The sequence below is a fragment of the Bufo bufo genome, chromosome 5 (assembly GCF_905171765.1).
Source record: "Bufo bufo chromosome 5, aBufBuf1.1, whole genome shotgun sequence".
Taxonomy (NCBI): domain Eukaryota; kingdom Metazoa; phylum Chordata; class Amphibia; order Anura; family Bufonidae; genus Bufo; species Bufo bufo.
The window spans coordinates 52411635-52429172 of record NC_053393.1 but is presented as its reverse complement, the minus strand read 5'-3'; the positions used below and the strand labels follow the sequence as shown (position 1 = coordinate 52429172).

Below are 17538 nucleotides of genomic sequence, written 5' to 3'. Positions count from 1 at the left end.
ACTAATAAGTTAGAGATACTTGGCAAATCGTTTTGTACAAAATTATTTGAGCCCGTCTGCCGAACGTCAAGGCAATCTCTAGTTAGACGGGTTCCGAACACTAAATATACCTGTTATGTGCCATATCGGCTATCATAAAATTCAGAAAGTGCAGGTTCCACATGCATGCTGGATCCGCCTGAATTTCCGTCATTTTCGGTGCCAAAATGGCCTCCATTATATCCAGGGAAAGCAGTTACCAGCATGCACGCCGGGCCCACTCCACACCACCCCTGGCGCCACATGGTCACCAAGGACTGCAATGAGAGTCCACACACTATCTCTCTCCTGGTGCCGTATGGCTTCAGTGAGTGGGGGGGGGAGCAGGCCAAGCTAAATACTAACACTAATTAAAATCAACCTGTGGGACAGACGAGCTGGAAGGAGTGCACGACTGGGGACTGCTGAAAATACTGACTTGGTGCGCTTCCCATTCGTTCATCCTGATATGTTATTTACTATAATATGAAAATATGACAGAGGTTGTCAAACTCGTTACACGTTATGGTCTATCCTCTGATCGGAGTTCCTATGCCCCAAACCCCACGATCAGCTGTTCTGTAGCAAGTCTGGTGCCATAACTACACAGCCCTGTTTTGTGATGCACGGCGGTATTTGGCTCTGCAGGGGTGGTACCATGTGCCGCAACATGCTATTGATGGCTCCGCCTACTCGTATTCTTTCAATTTGGACCTGACAAAAAATGGGGCCACTTAATTTTTTTTTACTAGAGCCACTTTAAGTTCCCAGTCCGCCCCTGAAAGGACAGACCGGCGTACTGCACCACTGCTCCTATAAAATTGAATTGGAGAGGCCTGGCAATAACTTGCTCCAACCAGGAGCTACTGCAGAACAGCTGATTAGTGGGGGTGCAGGGTGTCGGACCCCTATCCTGAGGAGTGAGATCACAATTTTGGCTCTGCTAAATCTAGAACGCAGTTTACGTGATATGTCAGAATAGAGAGGTCTGTGCTGAAGCCTGATGTGTGGAGTAATCCTCCTGTGTCCCTGTCGTTCCTCAGTAGGCTGGGCTGAGCTCACTAGTAGCACTTGACATCAAAGGCCACCGGGCAGCCTCCTGACACTGTGCAGCGGTCTGTAATCCCTACAGGCTACATGCACATAAACAGCGGGCAGGATGACTTCTGACTGACAGGACATTTTTCTTCTCACAATGCTTTTCTTTCTCATGATGACGATGAGGAGGTTTTCCAACTATTTGTGTTAGTCAGAGATTTCCGTTGGTCGTCTACAAAAAACGCGAAGCTCAGGAATCCATTTCCAGGCACAGACTATAGGAAAACCCTTTAGGCCTCATTTATCAAAACTGTCTAACAGCAAGGGTTCCTTCACACACTGTTTTGATCCAGGCGTTTTTTTGGGAGTAAAAAACAAAAACAAAAAACACCTGCAAGGATCAGCGTTTGTCTGGTAGTGTTTTTTTGACATCCTTCCCTCTATGACTGTTTATACACAGATAGCTGTCAGTCACTGATAGGACCGCCTCCTGGACTACAAAGCCCAGGATGAGCAGGTATATAATTGTATAAATGACACGTTTTACAGAATCTTTTCCCATAAAACTATACATCAATCTGCTCCGCTCCTCCTGCTCTATAACCTGCAGCCCAGACACCATGTTCAACATGACAGGTGCCCTTTAAGAAGGAGGTAAATTGAGGACGAGTAAGCCCTGCCTCAGGAATGGTCTAAACGCCGCATTGGCCATGGACTTATGGGAAGGGTTTGCAGAACAGGCCACACCCATTTTCAGACAGGGACAGTCTGATTTTTGCCAAAATTAAGGACAAACTCTAAAAATTCTGGACTGTTGGTAACTATAGATATGTGCCCCTAATGTCACTTTCTGTATGGAGCTGTATGAGGAAAAAAAGCATTGGTAAAAAAAACGTTTTTTTTGTGGCTTAAGAAAAAAATAAAAATAGTGGAGGTCTATGAGAGAAAAACAGGCAATGAGGGAAAAAAAACATCAGACCTAGAACATGCTGCAATTTGAAAAAAAAAACATCACTACAAAAAATGCCTGCTTATCCTGCATTTAATATTTCCCATAGACTCCCATACAACATCTGGGACTGGTGTATTTTGCCTAAAAATGTATAAAAATGCTCCAAAAAACTGTAAAACCCCTCAAAAATGCAATAAAAGCATAAGGCTATCTTTGTTGCCCTTAGCAACCAGTCAGAACTCTGCTTTCATTTCTCTGACTGGTTGCTAGGAGCAACAATTACTTTCAGACAGTTTTGATAAATGAGGCCCAATGTGATTTTCATTGATGGAACGCTCTAGACAAAACGGGTACGTATAGGGGGCGGAGGGGGGATGTATTAAGACTGGTCTTTCCATTTGCCAGTCTGTGCTGGAGAAAGAAGCTTAAGATGCAGGCCTCTTAAAGGGGTTGTCCAATCTTAACAATTACGGCATATCACTAGGATATTCCATAAGTGTCAGATAGGTGCAAGTATCACCTCTGGGACCTGGTTTTATCTCCAGAGTGGGGCCTCTGAAGTGAAGTAGAGTGCACAGTGACATTCAGGGACGAACAGGGAAGTGGCCCTGGAAAAAAACTAAAGTGGCCCCATGTTGTAGGCAGAAGGAGGGCAACAGAAGTAGGCGGGGCCAGCAATACCACAGTGCAGAACAAAATACCGCCCCAGCAGAGCCAAATACCATAGTGCAGCACAAAATACATGAATTACTGCTGAGAGCATCACATCTTTGTGTAATTGGCTGGTGGCGAAGAGGAGGGCTTGGGTGGCCCCCTTGGCATCAGCCCTCTGGGTAAATTTATCTGTAGGGTCTATGGCCAGTCTGCCCATGGTGGCATCCTCTCCATTCACTGCAGAGAAAACTTGAGCAAGTGTGCTTGGCTAGTTCTTCTGAACGTGAAGGCTTAGTGGGGTTGTAGCATCAGACATTGGCAGCATATGGCTAGGATAGGCTACTAAGGGCTCATTCAGACGGCACAGACATAAATGCGGATCCGTTTTTATGCGGACAGTTGAGCCTGTCCGCATAAAGACTGATTGCATTCCGCATTTTTGCAGACCCATAGACTTCAATGGGGCCATGTCCTGATTTTCGCTGAAAAGTACAGGACATGTTTTTTATTTGTTTTGCGGAGCCGTGGAACGGAAGAAAGGGCCCCATAGAAGTGAATGGGTCTGCATCTTATCCGCAAAAAAAACGGATCAGCATTTCAGGACAGTTATCAGGATCTAATGTTACTACAAACACAAGATTTATAAGGCCTCTTTCACACGAGCGAGTTTTCCGCCAGGGTGCGATGCGTAAAGCAAACTCATAGCATCCGGACTGAATCCTGACCCATTTATTTCAAAAGGTCTGTGCATCATTTCTGCGTTCAGGAAAAATCGCAGTATGTTCTATATTCTTTGTTTTTCACGCAGCTCCGGCTCCATAGAAGTGAATGGGGCTTCAGTGAAAAAACGCATTGCATCCGGATGCATTGTGTTTTTTACTGATGGTTAATAGGAGATGTAGGTTGTTATGCTTCAGTTTTAGTTTTTAGTTTTTTTTTTTTCAAGTACATGAAAAACGCATCAAAAACTGATTGCACCTGCGCGGAAAAACTGAAACACTGAACGCAGTCACAGACAAAACTGAATCCTGAGAAATCCATATCGCTCGTGTGAACGAGGCCTGAGGGTAACTGCACACAATGCAGATTAGATGTATTTTTTCCGACCTGATTTTTGTGTGGAAAAGCCACAGCATTGTACAATACCAGCAAAGTTATTGATCTGACAAATCTCATATGCTCTTTGCATCTATTTTCCATGCGGAAACTGACCTGCTGTGTGGATTTGGTTTGTGCGATGTCAATTGTTTGTGTGATTCCGCACCTTAGATATAGTAGTTTTCCCCACAGACTTCAATGGGGTTCACATAAACAAAATCCGCAATAAAAACAGGGTAAACGCATCAAAACCGCAATAAATACTGCAGAGTTATATGTGGTTCTTTATGCAGTTTTGGTGTCGATTTAATACAGATTTTCTGCATACTGTGCAGGTATCCTAATGGTGCCGCTGATCACTGACCGATATCTACCTTAGGGCTCATGCACATGAGTGGCTAAGTGCCGAGCCCTAAGCGGTCCACAATGCATGGGCACTGGTTGTGTGCATTCCATTTGCGAATGCGGACTCATTGACTTGAATGGGTCCATGATTCGCAACATGATTTGCAAGTTATCGCAAAAGATAAGACATGTCCTCTTTTGCGGTGCAGAAGCACAGACCCCAAATCCTATGGAAGCCCTTTGTAGAGCTTCCGTGGGCTTCCCATCCGTGCCTTCGCCTGCAAAAAAAAAAAAATAGGAGATGTTCTATCTTTGGTGGTATCTGGCTGATCGCTGACCCATTCAAGTCGATGGGTGCACATCCGTACCACGGCCATTGCCCATATATTTCGGACCGGCCATTTACAATCTGTAACTGAGGCATTACGCTCGTGTGCATGAGCCCTTAAAAAGGTTTTCAAGACTCCTCATGTTGATGAACTATCCTCAAGATAGGTCATAAACATCCAACCAATGAGGGTCCGACATCCTACCACCGATCGGCTGTTCTCTGCACCCTTCAGGGCTGGAACTAGCTCTTGAATTGAGTGGGAAGCACAGCTCCGTTCCAAGTATAGTGGCCATGTTGGGTAGTGCAGCTCATCTCCCACTGAAGTGAATGAGGTCTGAGCTGCAGTAACCTAGCACGGCCACTACACTTTGAACGGAGCTGTGCGTCCTGTTCCATTTAAAGTGCTAGTTCCAGGGCTGGAAGCTGCAGAAACAGCTGATCGGTGGGAGTGCGGGTTGTTGGCCCTCACTCATTATTAAACCTATTCTGAAGATGGGTCATCAATATCAGGAGCCTGGAAACCCCTTTAATCTAAAGTGCTCCAATTTGCCTGAAAATTTGTGTGACACTTTGAGATCTCAAAGGAGTCATTTTTTTCCTCCTGTCCCTCACTTTTTTTTTTTAAATTTTATTTTATGCCCACCACCTTCTCTCTTAATCTCTAATTTGGATTGGGATGCAACTCTAATTTTTGCAAAATTTGGGTCAAGTTCAATTTGTTGAGAACCAGTATACAGTATGTGCAGTAAGAAATGAGACTATTGCCGCCCATCCATCGGCGAGGTACCACTGCTGTTCATGCTCTTCCTCCTGCTCTGGTCTTCTAAACTGACTGTGCACATTTTATTTTACAGCCAGTTATGGAACTAGCCCAACATGCAAAGGTTGTCTGTCGTGCTCGAAAGACAATGGGTGTATCCGCTGCCAACCAAAACTGTTTTTCTTTCTGCGGAGAGAAGGGATGAGGCAGTACGGAGAGTGTTTGCATTCCTGTCCTCCTGGATACTATGGACTGAGAGCACCTGACATGAACAGATGTTCAAGTAAGTGGATTTACTGCATGCGTTTCATTTTGATCTGACGTTCTCTGCACTGTCTGACCAAAAGTAATTGTCCTGAGGCATGGAGGTCTACCGGTAAAGATATATCTATCTATCTATCTATCTATCTATCTATCTATCTATCTATCTATCTATCTATCTATCTATCTATCTATCTATCTATCTATCTATCCTCACACCCCAATTGTATGAAGCTATACTGTTATGATTAAAGGGAAAGTCTCATGTAGCTAGTATAAGGGCATGTTCACATGTGCGGAAACACTGTGAATTTGTCGTCTCGTAATTTTATGTAGCGCATCCACAGCATTGTTACAGATCCAGCAAAATGGACGAGATTTTAAGAAATTGACCTGCAGCGCGGATTTTGAGCCATAACCAGGTGCAGCTCTAAACACAGAACAGGTGCAGATCTTTCCCTTATACCTTAAGGCCTCATGCAGTTTTTGCGGCTCGGGTGCGGACCCATTCACTTCAATGGGGCCGCAAAAGATGCGGACAGCACTCCGTGTGCTGTCCGCATCCTTTGCTCCGTTCCGTGGCCCCACAAAAAAAATATAGCATGTTCTATTCTTGTCCGTTTTGCAGACAAGAATAGGCATTTCTACAATGGGCCGCCCGTTGCGCTCCGCAAATTGCGGAAGGCACACGGACGGCTTCCGTTTTTTGCAGATTCGCGGTTTGCGGACCGCAAAAAACGGCATTGTCGTGTGCATGAGGCCTAAGTCTGTGGAGGCTCCAACCCTGGTTTTGGCTGATGGAAATCACTGATGTGTGAATGAGGCATTACTAGAATTTTTAGTCCCCCTAAGGGGCTCTAACATGCAATCCTTTGATTGCTTACACCAGGCATGCTCAACCTGCGGCCCTCCAGCTGTTGTAAAACTACAACTCCCACAATGTCCTGCTGTAGACTGATAGCTGCAGGCTTTTCGGGCATGCTCCGAGTTGTAGTTTTGCAACAGCTGGAGGGCCGCAGGTTGGGCATGCCTGGCTTACACCATATACACGAGTGTAAACACTTACGAACGGCTGCAAGCGCTATTGTGACCTCTGTAGTCAATAAAGGAGGTTTTCACTGAATGCATCCGGGCCTAATCCGCTCACGCTCGTCTCCAAGGGGCCTTAGGCTACCTACCATGCAGGGAACTGCATCACCGCTCCAACGAGGTGCATGAGATCCAAAGAAAAGGCTAGACTCCCTCACCAAAATTTTTACCCTGGGGCCTGCACCATCCTTAATCTAACCTTGGATCTATAGGATCAACATGACATTTTGTATTTTATTTTTTATTTTATTTTTGATTGATGAAGGGAAAATAACTGTAGGGCGAGGGTGTAGCTTCAGATTGTGACCTGCAAAATAATTTAATAATGCATACAGCAGTGCATTGATGGTGGGATCCTATAGGAATTGTGAGGACATCTCGCCCATGATTGTGAATGAGCTGATGTAAAAACCATTTAGTCAATGGGTTGTCAGTTGGTAAATTGTTTTGATCCTTTGCTTAAGGCCCTCCTTAATACATCATACAACATAAAGAACCTATGATGCAAGGAATCTTTCCCAGAAGCCGAAAAGGAAAGTTGCTCACATGATCTGCAGACCTAATACAGAGTAACAACTGTATAATAACTTTCCAAAGAGGCTGTCGCTCCCTTTTTCTGACTGTATCTTGAAGATGAATCTATGATGCTCATCAAACAAAACAATCATTATGCATTATGGCTTCTTAATAGACCCCTGTCCTCCTCCTCGTGCGAGAAGCAGCAGCAAGCAATACGTGTCATGCTTGTTTGATGTGGTCAAGAATAACTTTCCACCATCAATCCCATCCGTAAAAAATATTAAACTGCCGATACATCTCATACGAAATGCATTGCAGTGTTTTCTGAGTAATTAGTAAATTTGGCATCACCTCAGCATGCCCATGCAGCATCGGATGTAAAAACTCTGGGGACCAGGGGTAAGTATGAATCTTCTGTTCCAGGAGGCAGGCTGCAGACGTTAGATAAAAAAAAAAAATTACCTGGAAACCGCTCTAAAGGTACCCGCCTCTGTTTTTGAAATTCTGTAAATTTAGTATTTTAAATTCCAAGCATTAATTGCTGGATTTTTTTTTTGCATAGAAGAAAAGGACTTTCAGATTGATGACCTGGCCAACTGCTCTTCCCCCTTTCCCCTCCCTCTTCATTCCCAAAGACTTTAAAGGAGGTTTCCACAGAGAAGGAGGCCACAGAGGGCCACAAAGGGTTAAAAGTAGGCCATACTGACCCTTACCACGCACCGTTGCTGTTCCAATACTGGTTCAGTCCTCACTGCTCTCCATTTACTGGTCTCAGCTCAGCTTGGTCAAGATCAAGAGGGTTCTGTTAGGCTACACATCCAGACTGCTGTTATAGAGGGAGCAAACAAACCTATACCAAAAAAGCTGAGTCTAAAATACGGGAAGCTCCAGACTGCTGTTATAGGGGGAGGTCCAGACTACACAGCCAGACTGCTGTTATAGGGGGAGGTCCAGACTACACAGCCAGACTGCTGTTATAGGGGGAGGTCCAGACTACACAGCCAGACTGCTGTTATAGGGGGAGGTCCAGACTACACAGCCAGACTGCTGTTATAGGGGGGAGGTCCAGACTGCTGTTATAGGGGGGAGGTCCAGACTGCTGTTATAGGGGGGAGGTCCAGACTGCTGTTATAGGGGGAGGTCGAGACTGCTGTTATAGGGGGAGGTCCAGACTACACAGCAAGACTGCTGTTATAGGGGGAGCTCTAGACTACACAGCTAGACTGCTGTTATAGGGGGAGGTCCAGACTACACAGCCAGACTGCTGTTATAGGGGGAGCTCCAGACTACACAGCTAGACTGCTGTTTATAGGGGGAGCTCTAGACTACACAGCTAGACTGCTGTTATAGGGGGAGCTCTAGACTACATAGCTAGACTGCTGTTATAGGGGGAGCTCTAGACTACACAGCCAGACTGCTGTCATACGGGGAGTTCCAGACAACACAGCCAGACTGCTGTTATGGGGGAAGGTCCAGACTACACATCCAGACTGCTGTTATAGAGGGAGCAAACAAACCTATACCAAAAAAGCTGAGTCTAAAATAGGGGGAGCTCCAGACTACTGTTATAGAGGGAGCTCTAGACTACACAGCCAGACTGCTGTTATATGGGGGAGGTTCAGATTACAAAGCCAGACTGCAGTTATAGGGGGGAGCTCCAGACTACACAGCCAGACTGCTGTCATACGGGGAGCTCTAGACTACACAGCCAGACTGCTGTTATAGGGGGGAGGTTCAGATTACGCAACCAGGCCGCTGTCATAGGAGGAGGTCCAGACTATGCAGCCGGGCTGCTGTTATAGGGGGAGGTCCAGTCTACGCAACCAGACTGCTGTCATAGTAACATAGTAACATAGTAACATAGTACATAAGGCCGAAAAAAGACATTTGTCCATCCAGTTCGGCCTGTTATCCTGCAAGTTGATCCAGAGGAAGGCAAAAAACCCTGTGAGGTAGAAGCCAATTTTCACCACTTTAGGGGAATAAAAAATTTCTTCCCGACTCCAATCAGAATAACTCCCTGGATCAACGACCCCTCTCTAGTAGCTATAGCCTGTAATATTATTACGCTCTAGAAACACATCCAGGCCCCTCTTGAATTCCTTTATTGTACTCACCATCACCACCTCCTCAGGCAGAGAGTTCCATAGTCTCACTGCTCTTACCGTAAAGAATCCTCTTCTATGTTTGTGTACAAACCTTCTTTCCTCCAGACGCAGAGGATGTCCCCTCGTCACAGTCACAGTCCTGGGGATAAATAGCTGATGGGATAGATCTCTGTACTGACCCCTGATATATTTATACATATTAATTAGATCTCCCCTCAGTCGTCTTTTTTCTAAAGTGAATAACCCTAATTTTGATAATCTTTCAGGGTACTGTAGTTGCCCCATTCCAGTTATTACTTTAGTTGCCCTCCTCTGGACCTTCTCCAGCTCTGCTATGTCTGCCTTGTTTACAGGAGCCCAGAACTGTACACAGTACTCCATGTGTGGTCTGACTAGCGATTTGTAAAGTGGTAGGACTATGTTCATATCACGGGAATCTATGCCCCTTTTGATGCAACCCATTATCTTGTTGGCCTTGGCAGCAGCTGCCTGACACTGTTTTTTGCTGTTTAGTTTGCTGTTTATTAAAATTCCTAGATCCTTTTCCATGTCAGTGTTACCGAGTGTTTTACCATTTAGTATGTACGGGTGACTTGCATTTTTCCTTCCCATGTGCATAACCTTACATTTCTTAGTGTTAAACCTCATCTGCCACTTATCTGCCCAAGCCTCCAATCTATCCAGATCCCTCTGTAGTAGTATACTGTCCTCTTCAGTGTCAATTACTTTACACAGTTTAGTGTCATCTGCGAAAATTGATACTTTACTATGCAAGCCTTCTACAAGATCATTAATAAATATATTGAAGAGAATAGGGCCCAATACTGACCCCTGAGGTACCCCACTAGTGACAGTGACCCAATCTGAGTATGTACCGTTAATAACCACCCTCTGTTTTCTATCACTCAGCCAGTTACTTACCCACATACAGATGTTTTCTCCCAGTCCGAGCATTCTCATTTTATATACTAACCTTTTATGCGGTACAGTGTCAAATGCTTTGGAGAGGTCCAGATATACGACATCCATTGATTCGCCGCTGTCAAGTCTAGAACTTACCTCCTCATAGAAACTGATTAAATTAGTTTGACATGACCGATCCCTCACGATAGTGACCATTAAAGGCTACGAACTTTGCTGTTTTTAGGGCAGGCATCCTCAAACTGTGGCCCTCCAGCTGTTGCAAAACTACAACTCCCAGCATGCCCGAACAGCCTACAGGTATCAGCCTACAGCAGGGCATTGTGGGAGTTGTAGTTTTACAACAGCTGGAGGGCCGCAGTTTTAGGGGGTTTCCAGGCCCTGAAACCAGACTGCTGTTACATAGATATCAAGATAACAACATAGAGGTCAACAATGAGGAAGTTGTGGGGCCCTTTTCTACTGGGTGATGAGAACCTATACAGGATTCCCATATCCAGAGGAACTGCATTGTCAGCAAGCATGGAAGGAGAAAATTGGCCCAATGGCCTTTAAAAGAGACTAGAGGGAAACCAAAACCAGTTGCCTCTGTTGGTAAAACTGTCCCCATAATGGACCCATTTTATTCTTTGCTATGGGGTCCTTTGCCCTCAGTGTATACCACCGGAGGGAGGGAGTTGGTGCTACAATCTGCAAAGCCAGACTTTATTCACGGGGGGATAACTACCCAAAGTGCTGTTATGGGGGGAGTAATGATTCCAGTCCTTCTCTTATCCAAGTGAAGGTGGATTTCATTTACATTAATTGCTCAACTAATAATTCCAAATATTGTTGTATTTTAGTGATTTAGAAAGTATTAGTAGTTCAGCTGTTACTAGACTCCACAACCCTCTTAATGTCACTTTGTTTCAATCGTCTTAGCCAATCCTCTTTGATGTGACTGCAAGTTTAGCATAGTTTACTAATCCCGCCTTTGTTGAGCCCTGTGCATTTACACATCATTTGTGTAATTTGCTTGTAAATTGTCTGCATTTTTCACGCTTATCATTTCAGCTGACCTTTGAACAAATTGTTGCTGATTCTTTGTGTCAAAGTTTGTTACATGTAAATCAGAGTGATATTAGGATTAGTAAAAGAAAAGTTACAAACTATCCACTGTGATGGTAGAAGAAGAGAAGGCATCAAACTGAAAATATCAGTTATTTAATTTTAAAAAATCCATATGCTGGTAACATTGACTGTGTGTGTATATGTATTATATGTGCACCCTGAAGGTGACTGTCAGTATAGCACTAATAGTATAATGCACTGTATTGCATAAGATGTATAATATATTATAGAAGCGATTAGCGAAGCTTTCCAAAATTTGATTCGGCTGCTTCGCGGAATTTCAACTAAAATTTGATTAGTTACAAAGTACTTTGTCACAAATCAATTCCATTGTATGTAGCCGGTGCAATGACTAGGAACAGCGATCGCACTGCTCCTGTCATTGAACCCTTCAAATGCGTTCAATGCTGATTGCGGTATCTGAGAGTCCCATTGAGGCCTTTCAGGGGTTAATCAGGGATTTATTGCCATCCATTGGATGGCAGAGAGGCCGTCACAGCCATCTTGATTGGAGAAAACGTATCAAGTGCGCAGTGACGTGATGACGTCGCCATGTCCTCACGCTGGTCGGACACGGTGATGTCATCACTGAGGAGGTTACCGCGCCCGGCCAGTGTGATGATGTGGTGACGTCACATGTCAGCACATGCGAGATTTGGCGCACTTTCGTTAGTCGATATGGCCGCGATGGACTTTCCGTGATCAAATAGATGAGGGGAGTATGTTTTTAAAAAAAATTTTATCACCATTTCAGGAAAAATTGAGTCGTTACCATGAAAAGCGAGGAAATTCGCCTTCGTGATGAATCAAATTTTTCTTAAAATTGGGATCGAAGTCCACTTGGTTAACTTTGATTCACTCAACACTGTTACAGTCCCCTTGCGGGTCTAGTAACTGGTAAAACAAAAGTTAAAAAAAGTAGTATTAAATTTAAATTTTATATAAACTTAAAAAAATCGCTAAAATAAAATCTCCTCCACATATTTGATATCGCCACGTCTGTAATGGCGCACACTAAACAATTATTATGTAATTAATCTCACACTGTAAACGTTTTTTAAAAAAGCCAATAAAAAAAATTTGGGAATTGCTTTTTTTTTCTTCCTACATGGGTAAGAACCAATCTACACAGCCAGAGCAGTATATGCTGTAAGTTGTGGTTTTACCGTGAGTTGTGGATGCACAGGTTTTTAAAAAGGTGCCTTCCAGTGATGAGCGGCAGGGGCAATATTCGAATTTGTGATATTTCGCGAATATTCGTTATATATTCGCAAATTCGGGAATTCGTGATCTCCAGTCATTATTTTCTTGATTGTGAAAATCGGCAATCGGAAAATTCACGATACGAAAATTCGCTATCAACACTACTCCTATAGGCAACTTTCCTATTGGTTGCTAGAGATGTGCTGATATTCGCAATAAATTCGCAATTAGAATATATAGCACTATATTCTAAATATTCGCAAATTCTCGAAGTGGCAATATTCGTGATTAAAATTCGCGATTCTAATATTCGCGCTCAACACTAGTGACTTCTGCGACTTGCAATATTGATGGTCTATCCTAAAGATGGGCCATCAACATCAATCATGGTGGTCCAACACCTAGAATCCTCACTGGTTGAAGGGGCCACAGTGTTCTAGCGCCACTTCTTCTTGACTTGTTCTAATAGGCACAGCTCTGTACAAAAGTATGGCCCCTCCAAGCAGCTGATTGGTGGGAATGTTAGGAGCTAGTCCCACCAACCTGATATTGATGACTTATCCTAAGGAAAGGTCATAGATATCAAAGTTCAGGAAACTCCTTCCAGGTCGGGGTCACACGTTGCAGTTTTTAGTGTAAATTTTCTGAACAAAAAACAGGAGTGGATTCTAAAGGAATGAGAAACATAAAAAGATTCAAATTTCTTCCTGCTAAAACCATCCAAAAAACTGCCTCAAAAACTGCATGTGTGTTTCCAGACTAAAGAAGTTATGTAATAAAAACACAGGGTAATTGGCAAATTGCATGTGGTTTTACTGTGCCAGAGGTGGTGGTGGTGAGAAGGGGGTGGGCAAAGATGTATCACCGCTGTAGTTCTGTATCTATATACCCTGGACAACCCTAACTCAATCCCTTTCCAGCAGCATGGCAAACTACTGCTACTTTCAAATGCACTAGTTCACACAGATTCTTGCCCCTGCTGAATTCCGTGCCAAAAACCGCGTGCTAGCAACGAGTAAACCACCTTGATATGCTTTCAGCGGGAGGCTGCTCTGCCATTTATGTGGCTGTGATTTATCTTCTGTGACCGCCCTTGGAATGGACATGTCCTTTCTTGGAGCAGTATTTGTACGGGTGCTGCTGGAAACCACGGCTTGTGTTGGATTGCAGTTTAGCGCTAAACGGGGAGCAGGTCCGTCATATCAAAATTGAAAATACGATGCAAAAAGTAGCGGGGCAAAATCCATTGTGTGAGCTAGCTCTTCGCCTCCGTTTCCACGTTCAGGTTTTCTGATTTTGCAATTTTGAAGGCAAAACTAGGTGGGGATCCTAAAGGTAGAGTAGAAAGTAATAAGGACATATACATGTACTACCGCACCTAATTCTTGAATCCACTCCTGGTTTTGGCCTCAGAAAACCTGAGCCTGTAAACCCAACCTTACAGGAATTGTGATCAGGCGAGTTTTTGGCTTACAACAGAGGACAACACCTGTGCTGAATGTCACCTGCAATGCCTATAGGTAGTGGTCAACTATTTTGTTATTATAAGTTATATTACCGCTATATTTCCTTACAAATCCGTTCAGCTCACATTCTCAGTTTAAGGTTTTGTCACAAGCAAACACTATAGCGGTTTACTCTCTCTAGAGGGCATTGTGGATGATGTGGAATATCATTGTAGTACAACTCTGAAGAACAAAGGCTCCTTCACAGCTTAAGACACTTAAGATGTTGCTCCTAGATTCCCTGTTGACCTTGACTTATTTTCTTATAAGCTATACATTATAATGTGTGTGTGTACATGTATAAAAACCTCAAAAAATATGTAGTTAGAAAAAGCCTCGGGGAGTTCACAAATAGTTATTTCAGTTCTGTGCAAGTTCTGTATTTTTCAGACACAATGAGACTGGAAAGATTTATGCAATTGACCAAAGGAGCAAGTATTGTGCCATAAGAAATGAGTTCCAAATGCACGGCGCTGTAACTCCATACGTCTGCTGATGGTTTGCATTGATGCCGAATATAGTGTTTCAGAAATGAACCACGTATTCCCCATAATGTACCTGATTTATAACGTGTGCGTCCATTGTTCCTCCAGGTAGAAAGTGATTCTGCTGTTTAGACCATTGTTCTTTCCCCCTCCCCCATCCATTAGGATATCCATGAGTATGCTATATCAGACTACTTACTCTATTCTTTATATATTATGCAATAAATCTTGTTGTGCCATATTTTAGTTTCTGACCCCTAAAAATCACTTTGTATTAGCTTGATGCACTTCTGATGTGGCTACACTTAAAATGTGGCCCTGTTCCCATGATGCCAGTTACTGGTAATGTCTGCGACATCTTGCAAGGTGACAACGTGTTACATGACGAGTTGTCCAACGTGTAGCATCCAATTTTTAATATATGTTTAGTTATAATTTTTGAAAGCCGCTTAAGGGGTCAGAAAAAGCATTTAAAAGGGTTATGCCATGAATGATGTACAAAATGTAAATCTGAGATCGTATAGTACATGGAAACCTCTTTCTAAGAAAGCTAGAACCAGCCTTGTACCTCACATGGATCCAGAGATCTCCTCATTCATCGATTTAGTTGCTTTGCTAAATTTATTTAAGGCTGGCAACTCAGAGGTGTGTCCATTCTGCTGTAGCTCAGGGGTGTGACCATTCTGCTGCAGCTCAGGGGTGTGTCCATTCTGCTGTAGCTCAGGGGTGTGACCATTCTGCTGCAGCTCAGGGGTGTGACCATTCTGCTGCAGCTCAGGGGTGTGTCTATTCTGCTGCAGCTCTCTCTCCATCACAGCTCAGAGGGTGTGTTCTTTCTGCCGTAGCTCTTTTAAACTGGGCGTGTGCAAACACCAAAGTAAGGTGGACATGAAATAAGGAAAAGAATAGACAGCAGATGGCACAATACAGATTCATGTTATTGAATAGCTCAGTGACTATACAGAATTTTTAAATACATGCAATTAGAAAAGTATTGAGATCCAGGGGCGGGTTTGAAAAATGGAGAATATTATTCATGGCAAAACTCCTATGTTAAACTCTGTTGCTGTTTTAAGGAGAGGCATTTGTTGATTCATTTAAGGCAATGAATACCCTAATTCTAGATCACCTTTTAAAAGGCTTTTACTAAAGGAACATTTAGGGTCACATTTATTAGGATTGGCATTTTAGACACCGGTCTGAATAAGCCCCTGTGCTGGCTGTGGATTGCTGAAGTTATGTAGAGGTGCTGGTGTATCCACCGCCGCTTCTAAATGTAAGACAGCTTCCTTGCTGTTTTACATTTAGACCATCTTCTACACCTAAAAAAAAATTAGAAAATGATGAATGAGACAGGCAATGTTTTGGCAGAATCTGCGACTTCCTCCCCGCTCACACCAGGTCTAAAAAAGGGGGCATGGTATACGTCACAAAGTGGGGTATATCTATTAGTAAATTATCCCCTTAATGCTTCTTAGGGTGTAGTCACACATGATTACATGTAGTGGTTAAAATATAATTGGTAGGGGCCTTCCTATCACAGCCACATAGGAGAGGTGAGACCACATGTGCATAGATAGTCCTCTTCATCGGTCTAGCCAGCAACTCCCATTAGAGTATTGCTGCCTGAACTTGATGATTTCAGCAGGGCCAGTTGACAATCTAATTGGTAAGTGACCTCCTGACTGAAAAGGATTGCATGCATTGAAATTCATTACCTAGGCCATTTATTCTCCCAGTGGATAAGCTACCACCATAGGTGTCTGGCAGTGGCTTTCTCCTCCTTCAAAAATACATACAAGCTCAGCTGAACCAAGCATGCGTGTGTATGAGGGAGTTGGGAGAGCTAGCTGTCAGCCAAACGGACTTCAGTGGAGATAGAGCAGCAATTTTGCATGGTCTCCTCTACGCCCCTTTTTGGCTGGATAGGACCTCTGAATAGTCATCAGATAACCACTAATTTAGGAAAATAGTGAGGTCTGATGCACATGCCCTCTATAACCTTCAAAAATTTGCCCCTAATTGTTATGGAAACTTTCACTTTGGATCTAGATTACCTTGTGCAACAATAAGAGTTTCCTACCTGGGTTCCTGGGTTTTCTGTATTTGGTGCTTTCAATCCACACACAAACTCCAGGACCAGACTGCACCTTAACAAAAGAGGTCTTTTCATTAAAACCAGTAGTGCAGTCTGTAACCTCACGTTTTTTAGACTACAATGCCATCTATTTTTGGTAGATATCTTTGTAAAATTGTATTATATAATATACATGAGGGGGAGAAGCTAATTATTCTATTTCTATTCTAGGATGCAGAATCGAGAATTGTGACTCTTGTTTTAGCAGAGATTTCTGCACGAAGTGCAAACCAGGATTTTACTCTCACAAGGGACGTTGTTTTGAGGAATGTCCCGAGGGATTTGCACCATTGGATGACACCATGGAGTGTGTGGGTGAGTGACATCTACCTTGTCTTAAGGATTTCTTACGTTTTTTTTTTTTTATATCTACAGACTATGCTAAATGTAGTGTAATATATCTGCCAGGGTTTGTTATGTTTTGGTTTGGGCAACATCTTGTTGGCTGTCCAACTCGATAGTATTGTCTTCATTAAACAAAGTTCTTCTCAAACTTGTTGGTTTCCTCCAGATGGATGTGAGGTGGGACCATGGAGCGAATGGGGAACATGCATTAGAAATAACAGAACATGTGGTTATAAATGGGGCCTAGAGACGAGGACTCGACAGATTGTAAAGAAGCCAGCAAAAGACACAATCCCATGTCCAACCATTGCAGAATCTAGAAGATGTAAACTGGCAGTACGGCACTGTCCTGGAGGTAAGAAAGATATGAGTAGTCCACAAGCAATATCTAATTCATAGACTCTCTATCAGCTAAAGAGGTGTTCTCATAACTTACATTTATGGCAAATTCACAGAATAAAAGCCATAAATGTTTTATAGGGGGATCCTGTGGAATATCCCACAACTCTCTGTGATGAGAATACCCCTTTTAAAGGTGGTTGCCCAGGTTTTTGTACTTTTTATTTTATTTAAACCTATAGTGTGTTCTACCTGTTGAAAAAAATCATACTCACCTCTTTGAGGACACGTCAACCTCTTAAGGCTAGTTGTTGACTTCA

The 17538-nt window shown here is 43.3% G+C and overlaps 1 protein-coding gene across 1 annotated transcript in view; it reads left to right on the top strand.

Annotated features, from left to right (window-relative positions):
• RSPO2 (R-spondin 2) overlaps positions 1–17538 on the top strand; it is a 151465-nt gene that overhangs the window by 86128 nt on the left and 47799 nt on the right. The window contains exons 2-4 of the mRNA XM_040433837.1: positions 5291–5479; positions 16706–16849; positions 17046–17234. Of these exons, the coding sequence (XP_040289771.1) occupies positions 5291–5479; positions 16706–16849; positions 17046–17234 (522 nt within the window). The remainder of the gene's footprint in view (positions 1–5290; positions 5480–16705; positions 16850–17045; positions 17235–17538) is intronic.